The sequence below is a fragment of the Microtus ochrogaster genome, linkage group LG8 (genome assembly GCF_000317375.1).
Source record: "Microtus ochrogaster isolate Prairie Vole_2 linkage group LG8, MicOch1.0, whole genome shotgun sequence".
NCBI lineage: Eukaryota > Metazoa > Chordata > Mammalia > Rodentia > Cricetidae > Microtus > Microtus ochrogaster.
This window is the reverse complement of record NC_022033.1, coordinates 23,992,403-24,001,309: the sequence shown is the minus strand read 5'-3', so window position 1 is coordinate 24,001,309 and position 8,907 is coordinate 23,992,403. Positions and strand designations below refer to the sequence as shown.

Genomic DNA, 8,907 nt, shown 5'->3' with positions numbered 1-8,907 from the left:
GCAGAGAACTCAGGCTTGGAACTGCCGTGGTAGAGCCACCAAATCTCGGTGCCCTTTCTGGGCCCTGACATCAAATCTCAGCTTTCCCTGGGCATGCTACCTGACCTTAATGGGGGCACTTGCCCCTCGAGAGCTCAGCTCCCTCGTGGATAGAATGCAAATAGTCAGAACAGCTGGTTGGCCCCTCCTGTGCACCAGGCCCATGCTCACATCTGTATGAGTGGCCACAGTAACCTTTACCATCCCCCCAAAGCCATAGGTATGCTTATCATATTCTTTTTTTTTTTTTTTTTGGATTTTCGAGACAAGGTTTCTCTGTAGCTTTTTGGTTCCTGTCCTAGAACTACTAGAACTAGCTCTTGTAGACCAGGCTGGCCTCGAACTCACAGAGATCCGCCTGACTCTGCCTCCTGAGTGCTGTGTTTATCATATTCTGAATGAGGCTTAGAAGAAAATGAACAAGGCTTGTTCTTCATTGCTTAGCTCCTGTATAATGAAAGCTACCATTCCAGGGCCTGTTTGCAATTTTGGTGACCACACCTTGGTAGAAATGAGATGAGATCCCAGGTAACATACATAAGAAAGACATGGGAATAGCAGTGGCAAGGTGGCCATAGACACGGTCAGCCTCATTTTTGCCCCTCAACTGCTACACACACGTAGGGTTAAGCCTGCCCATTTAGGGCGGGTTTGCCTGGGGCGGTTGTTTACGAATATATGGAGCACGCAGAAGCTGTGTTCTCTCTTGCTTTCCTACCTCCTGTGCTGCCCGGGAACTTTGGTTCTGTAAGTTTTACTCAATCATTAAAATTATATATATATATTCTTTAATATTTGCCTGCATTTATTCACGCCGGTACACACACACACACACAAAGACAGACACACACACACATATCCTCACCCCCTCGGGCTCCATGCCAGTCACATCTGGCATTAGTAGCCTCTGCCTCCCTCACAAGAACTGAAGATGTGCCAACAGGAAGGGCCCAGGCCTGTCCCATTTCCTCCTTGGGGTCTGCTGGCCACATTCTGAGCTTACCTCTCCTACCCCCTAACTCCCACCTCAGTAACAGGTTTTATCAATTTTGGCCAAAAGCCCCTGGCTACACAGAGCCAAGAGGAGTGATTCTTCCCCTGAAGAACTCCTGAGTGTGCCAAGCCCTGGCCAGGGGCCTTGATTTCCCATCATGTGCCCACCCCTTGCTCCAGAGCTTGGCTATAAGAGCAATCCTTCAAGAAAGCTGGTGACACTGGCCTGAGAGATTCTAGAAGGCTCCATTCAGGGAGTGGTAAGGACAAAACGGACAGCCCCCACATACTCAGACTGCACCCCGTTATCACATGGTGAAATAAAGCAGAGGTTCTCAGCATTCAGTCACGCTGGGTTCAGATCCAAGCACTCTGCCTCTTACTCTGTCACCATGGGTGAGTCTGGCCCAGAGCAGGACATAAAAGGATGGATGTGGGGGTACAGAGTGGACACAGGGCCGCGGGCCCCTGGAGAGGACAGAAGCTCTCACTTCCATGGCCACAGGTCCTAACAGGAGAATGCTGCTGCTCTGGACACTGCTGTTGTACTGGCGGCTGCTACACAGAGCCCAAGGGACGACCCATAGTCCTCTCCTCCTGCGGATCAGTGAGAGCCAGCTGGAAGCAGGTGAATCTCAAGGAATGAGCTTGGGGAGGCATGATCTCCAAGAAGGCAGAGCAGGGGACAGCTCTGGGCTTCTCCTCCTCTGGCCTCCCACTTACCCGCCATCTCTACTGTCCCCCCTTGTCTAACACTTGCAAGGACTCCACTTGTCATGAGTAGTCCTTATCCTGACATTCAAAACTCCATAACTCTTCACCCCCACCTTCTCTATCCACCACCTGAGCATCATGGCTGCTTCCTTGGCTGGTGTGGATCCTTCCCCCTTTCTTTCCTTCTCAATGTAGTGTACTCTGCCTGGGCCTGGAAGACAAAAGCCCTCAGCTCCTCTCCTACAGAAACCTCTTCTGATCTCCCTGTAGCAGTTAGGTTTCTCCTTCTGGGCTCCCACAGAACCCCAATGGCCTTGCCCAGACACACCTGCAGGCCTGTCTGTCTGTCTGTCTGTCTGTCTGTCTGTCTGTCTGCTGTTCTCCCTGCCTCTTGTCTGTGAGGTGCTTGTCCCAGCTTGAATATCTGGTTCGAAAATTCACCTGCTCTCCCTAGAACCTTCCATATTGAGATCTTTCACTTCCATGAGATGTCTGTCCCAAGACTTGTCCTCTTCTTCAGCACAGGGCCCTCTCTGACCAGCATGTCTGAAGCAGGTACTCCTCACTTGACATGCTTTGACTCAGCCCGCTTTCATTTTCTTTGTAACAAAACATACTGTGCCTGCTGACCTGACTACTAGTTTGTCTATCTCCCCAATTAACATGTCAACTCTGGGGCAGCAGGAGCCACACTGCCTCCTGAGCTCAGCAGACTAAGACTTGCCCACACAACTTGGTAGCAAGGCGAGACTGAACCAGGAGAATGACTTGAGCCTAGGACTTTGGGAACAACCTGGTCAAAACAGTGAGATCTGAGCTTGGGTCTCCTCCTAAAAACTTATTGCTGAATGGCTGTCTTGTCTGCAGCTGGGCCTGGGTGCTGGTAGGTGTTTGCTGGACGGCTATCTTGCCTGCAGCTGGGTCCGGGTGCTTGTGGGTGTTTGCTGGATGGCTGTCTTGTCTGCCAGCTGGGCCTGGGTGCTTGTGGGTATCTGCTGGACGGTTGAATAAACCCTGAGGGGATGCTCTGCCCCCAGACATTTCAGATCTATTCACTAAGCACCAGGTCCTCAAGGGTCTGATCAGGATGCCTGTGACTGGATCCCCAAGTGAGGGTGTGTCTGTCCTGGACACCCTGCCCTTCGCCAGAAAGGAGTTGGTTAGGAAGAAGAGCGGGCTGGATTTATCGCTCGTAGGGGACCTGCTCTCTGGGAAGACCATGCCTGAGCTGAAGAAGTTACTGGAGACAGCTGGGTGAGTGTCCAGCAAGGCAGCCTCTGCCACTCTTCTCCCTCAGGAGGCTTTTCTCTGACAAGTGGAGCGGAGGTGGGGGGGAGACCTGGGGTCGACAGCATCTCCCCAGCCTCAAATGCATGAAGCCGGTTTCCTCCTACTATGTTGGCTACCCTTCCAGACCTCGCCAAATCCCCACAAACATGGAGGCAGTGCAACCCATAATGCTGATTTCCCTTAAAATGAAAATCTGGCCACACCTGTCGAACATTTGAGTCAGGTCTCCAGTCCCTTAGCAGGTCCCCAGATGTCCCACCATGCTATCTGCTCAGCCCAAGAAAGCCCTGGGTTGGAGCCTCCTACCCAAACAAGAAACCGCCTAAATGAATGGTGCTCACGTTGCCTGGGGCCAAGTCTTCCTCAAGGTGACCTGCACAGCCACAGGCTCGGCCCCAAATGCAGGAGTCCCTCCCAACAGGAGAAAGGAAAGACCCAAAGGTCCTAAGACCCCAGGCTCCAAACGGGTTTTTCCGGTGGGTGTGAAAAGGAGTGAGAAGCCATGGAATTATAGTGTAAGAACTACCCAGGGAGACTTGGGAGGCAGTATAGGCAAATACAACCCCAGCAATGCCAAGTATTGGTACTGTCTACTGATTCCCCCAATGCACCTGGGTAGTCATGCCATGGCTATAAGCCTATCCCTAGCCCAGGACATGGCTTGGGAAGGAAGAAGGAAAAGACCACATGGTCTGATCCTAAAAATATCCTCCAGGCTGGGCAAGAGCATCAGAAGTTTCATCCTCAGCTACATATGAGACTAGCCCAGGCTGTATGAAACCTTGTTTGAAACAGAGAAAAAAGAACCTCCAGAAGGCTCCATGCTGGTGGCCAGGTTTCCCCTGTGATAGAATTCATTGCTGCCTGACTCGGTGGCTTCAGGGGAATCACCAGCTGACACTGGCGTCAATAATGCAACCTTGACCCCTCAGAGCCCAGGGATGGGAGGCACCTGAGGCCTCAGAAGGGAGAAAAGTGCTCAGGAGAGCCCATAGATCCTTCATGGATAGCAGAGGGGCTGCTTCTCCATGCTTTTGCCTGCTGACTTTTGTTTTGAAAAGCTCATGGAGGCTTGTTTCCTATACCTAGAGATCAACCCCAAGATCACATGTATGTTAGACAAGGCTTCTCCCACTGAGCCACAGCCTCGGTCCCAGAGGCTTATACTAGGATTCAGATGGCTGTGTGTGCATAGACTTATGCCATAATTCCTGGTTTTTTAGAGGCTGACTCAGAGAAGGGTAAGATTCTCAATGCTTAGAGACTAGAAGCTGAGTTCTGTGGTCTCTAGCAGGCCAGCAGGCAAGGACAGGCTATCCCAAAGCTGCCTCCACTTCTCCTGATGTCAGCTCCCATTCTAGCTACTCCAGACATGCGTGGAGCCAGACACATCACCCCTATGCCTCCCATAGGTTGGTCATAGAAGACGCCAAGGGACCGGAAGTCACCCTGGAAATTTTAAGTGACAGCCTGCTGCAGATTACACTGCGCTGCAAACTGTACCTCTCGCTCCTGGAGTAAGTGCCCACGGTACTTCCTTCCTGCATGCTGCCGGGAAGCAAGACCAACAAAAGCCACCACAAGGATCACAAGTCCTGTCCACCTGGGCATGCTTCAATCAATAACTGACTTACGGGGAAACTGAGGCATAGAATGGGGAAGAGCCCTGCCCAGGATCAAACAGTGAATCTGCAGTGAGGGCCTCTACCGTGCTGTCTGCACATGTGGGCACACTGGCACTAATGGGGCCGTCTGGGAGGGCCCTGGGATTCCTGGGCTGGGAAGCTGAAGCAAGAGTATCCACTCCCCAGGCATGAGTCTATAACCAGGTATAATTCCAGTTCCCTGCTACAGCAGGCCAAGTGCCCACCTGCACAGCTCTGAACCATGAGTGGCTGTACTTGTGGCCACCAGCAATGGCAGCGATACAGACTCATGCTAGCTTGTGAAGGAGGGGAGTCACAATGCTCTTTGGAAATATGCCAGCTCCTGCCTTTCTCATGAATATGCCCTTTTGGTGTGACTTTACCACTTAATAATGGAACATTCTATGACCACTCCCCCTGGAATGAATCTGCTTAGTTGCAAGCTAACCAGGACCCTTAGTTAGTGCTTGCATGAGAGATGTAAGCCCAAGGAAACACTACGACAGAGTCGAGGGGCCCCAAGAAATGTGCCTCTGCTCCCTGAGGAACATATCATTGCCTTGGTTAGGATAGTGTTGCAATAGTAAGATTCATGACCCATGGACCTTGGTGACTAGGTGAACACGTGTCCCATCTCAAGGTCACACTCAGTGTAGGCGTCTCTTGCCCTGTGAGGACGCTGGCTCAATGCTGCCCCGTCTGCCAGAAGATTCTACATTTTAAAGCACTCTCTTAGTTCCTAATGCAAGCCTGCAGGTAGCAACATCAGCCAGCTCATGACTTCTGGTCTCAACCTTGGAGTCTGGCTGGGAGCCTGTCCAGACACACTGTCCCTACAGGATCCTGCGGCTGGAAGCCATCAAGAACATACGCATTGGCATACGGCTAGAACAGATAGGGAACAAGACCCAGGTGACCTTCGAGGAGTGCCAGACACCACCTGGAAGCCTCAACATTGAGATCGTGAAGCAGTGAGTACCTGGTGCTTCTGAGCCTACCCTGGGGGTGGCAGATGGCTGCTCTTCCTGCACTGGCCCAGCCCTTTCCGCAGTGGTCCGTCTCTGAAACCCAGGGCTGGGGCTGCCTCTCCTTCAAAGTCCAAACTGTGCCTGCCACCTGTCCATCTCACCTGCCTCCACCCTGAAGGTCATGGTTAGGACTCAACCTCTGCCTAGCTAATCCTAACAGTGGGTCCCAGCCAGATCCTGCCTTCTGGGAGCCTTGGTTACATTGCTGACAGTACCCAACCTACACGGAATGGTCCTAGGCAGGAGATGTAAGAACCCACTTACATAGCACAGGAACTGACTCCCAAGGGATCAATCATTCATCTATTTACATGACCCAGAACCTGCATGAAGCAGGACGTGATCTTTCCATTGCCAGTGGGGTCACTTCCTGTGTGAAATTCCCAAAGACTTTTATGAAGGAGAGAGTACAAATCAGAACATAATGAAGAAAACTGGAAGGGGGAAGCAGGAAGAAGAAAATGGAGGAGGTGGGAATGCCAGGGAAAGGAAAGGTCCTGCTGTCCTGCCGCAGTGGTGCTCAGCTGCCCCACCCCTGCCCACACCTTTGGTGCACTGCATGGCTGACCCTACCCTGTCACCCCTCCCCAGAGCAGACACTCTGTTGCCAAACCAGCTGCTGAAACTGGTGACTGAGATCCTGGACGAGTCACTGCCGTTCCTCCTCCAGAAGATAGTGAGTCATGGGGGGGGGTAGCCCCGGAGAGAGCCCACTACCTCGGCTCCATGCCAATGGGACTCCCCCTTCCCTTCCCTCTAGGTGTGCCCTGTGACCACAAACCTCCTCAACCTCCTGCTGGAAGACCTGCTACACATCATTCTTCGTACGTTGCTGCTGGTCAACTGTCCCTTGCCATGTGCCAGGCACCGTGTATAGGAATATACCCAGAGACAGGACAATCCTACCTGCAGGGAGGATTCTTTCTAATGGGGAAAAGGAGGGGACAACATGGCTTGTAACCTTCATATGTCACTTCCCCTCTGAGCCTCAGTTTCCCTATCTGTTAAACAGGATCAAAGGAAGGCCCATAGATAAGGCCTGTTAGAATAATATCAACAACCTGACTCAAGGCCAGCATGCAATAAATGTCCCTTGTTCTAGGAGGCCACGTGCCTAGCCATCAAGGAACATAAGGCTGAGCAGAGGAGAAGGAATTTCTCCCTGCATCCCACAGCATCCTTCCCACCTCTACCCATGGCTGAGTTAGGTTTCATTTCTGCACCATAGCTCCAATCATTTCGGGTCCCAATGATTTCCAGTACTATGTGACCAGCACAGAGTTCACAGAAGGAGCCATCCTGATGGAAGTGCAGGTAGGCAACCCTAGACTGCCACAGGCCCTTGGGGAACCTGCTGAGAGTGGACAGGTGAAGAGAAAGGGAGATGGGGCCTCATTGGGTGGGGAGCGAAGGGGGAAGAGGAAGACAGGAAAGCGAGGAATCAGAAAAGGGAATGGTCAACAAAAGAGGGAAGAGGATGGAGAGGCCACAGGCTGCTGACCAGTGAGAGAGTCAGACCCAGAAGAAAGCAGCTGAGTCAGATGGGGAAACTGAGGACAGAGAATGGCTGAGGATGGCCCAGCTCCTGTCCACTGCTCCTTGATGTCTCTCTGTATGGAAGGTAGGAGGAACAAGAGGGCCCAGAAGGGACAGGGTTCAGAGAATGAGTGGAGCTTGATGGGGGCCAGGAAGCCAGGCTCTACCTCTTCTCCTGTGAGATTTGAGTGAGTAGCATCACCTCTCTGGGTCTCAGCTTCCTCATGGTCAGACAGTGACCATAATGGCTCCTTTCTGGTGATGCTGTTAGTAAATTCAAATGGAACTGTGCCTGCTGTGTCAGCAAGGTGAGCTGAACCAGGTATCCACCAGGAGACCTGTCCCCACTGACCATCTTCTTTCCACCATTTCTCTGAAGCTTGTGGCTTCCTGTTGCCCACACCAGCGGGCCTCGAGGCCGGGGCATGTGGTTCCCCCACCCCTTCCACCATTAGCCCAGGACAGCATGGCAGACTTTGCCTTTTGGCTCGAAATCTACAATGACATCCTGTCCTGTCTGTACACCAGTCAGGAGATCTTCGTGGAGGCCCAAGACTCCTCAGTGAGTGTGGGAAGTGGGCAAGATGGAGGGACAGAATGTTCCTGTCCTGTTTCTTACATGGAAGAGCAAGGCCCAGTAGAAAAGCCACTTCCCCACTCTGGACTTGACCAGTCTAACCTGTTTATAGCTCCTATTTATCCTTCAAAACCCTTCGCAAAAGTCCCTTTATTTGAGAAGAGGAATATGCACACACCTTTCTTGTTTTCTTTATAACATATACCCATTCTTACACAGCAGATACTTATGAAAGACTCTGTGGGCTGGCCCTATGAGCACAGGGCCCCTATCATTTAGGGATCAGAGTCTCATAGGGGAATGGGAAACTGAGCGAGAAAATATTATGGTAAGTAAATGATTTGAGGGTCGGTGTTCAGAGGACACTGAGATGGATTACTGGGGAGTAAGAGCTAATAATGCCACAGACAGACAGACAGACAGACAGACAGACAGACAGACAGACAGACAATGGGAAACAACATGGCAGTCTCTGAAGACAGGCTCAGAGCTTTCCTGGCGGAGGTGGGATCTGAGGATGGAGAGATGCCTGCCGGGATCTGTGAAAGGAAGCCACTGTAAGTACCGTGTGTAGCCTGGCAGAGGCCAGGTTCTAACAGTCCATTCTTAGAATAAATAACTAGCCAGCTTTGCTTAAAGCAATCAGGGCAGCCAGAAGGCCAGCTGCATACTGTCACTAGGGAAGGCAGACCTGAGGCTGGCCTCTGCAGTGGTGAGGAGGCACACACAGGTCAAGGAGAATTAGTGCTTCCCAGGGCTGATGGGAACAATGAGCAAGGCATCCTATGTCCCTGTTCAAAAGCCGCAGCAGCTTCTCCTTATCCCAGGGTAAAGGTCAGGCTCCTCTGTGTGGGTCTCTCTCTAGCTCTGTCTCTCTACTCCCTGCCTTCTAGCCACTCAGGCTGCACTGATTCCCAGCTCAGGGCTCTCTGCCTGGAACATCATTCTCTCCCTGGGAGTCTCGGTATGAATGTCATCTCCTCACACTGCCCCTTCAAGACTGCTGCATCTAAAGATGGAAGAAAGCGTGGCCTTCCTTTCTCTCTCTCTCTCTCTCTCTCTCTCTCTCTCTCTCTCTCTCTCT

At 51.9% G+C, this 8,907-nt stretch overlaps 1 protein-coding gene across 1 annotated transcript in view; it reads left to right on the top strand.

Moving 5' to 3' along the window:
• Positions 1-1,551: 1,551 nt before the first annotated feature.
• The window catches only part of LOC101980180, an 18,590-nt gene continuing 11,234 nt past the window's right edge, over positions 1,552-8,907 (top strand). The window contains exons 1-8 of the mRNA XM_013352084.1: positions 1,552-1,660; positions 2,784-3,000; positions 4,449-4,553; positions 5,522-5,653; positions 6,302-6,386; positions 6,471-6,534; positions 6,939-7,024; positions 7,626-7,808. Coding sequence (XP_013207538.1) covers positions 1,552-1,660; positions 2,784-3,000; positions 4,449-4,553; positions 5,522-5,653; positions 6,302-6,386; positions 6,471-6,534; positions 6,939-7,024; positions 7,626-7,808 — 981 coding nt within the window. The remainder of the gene's footprint in view (positions 1,661-2,783; positions 3,001-4,448; positions 4,554-5,521; positions 5,654-6,301; positions 6,387-6,470; positions 6,535-6,938; positions 7,025-7,625; positions 7,809-8,907) is intronic.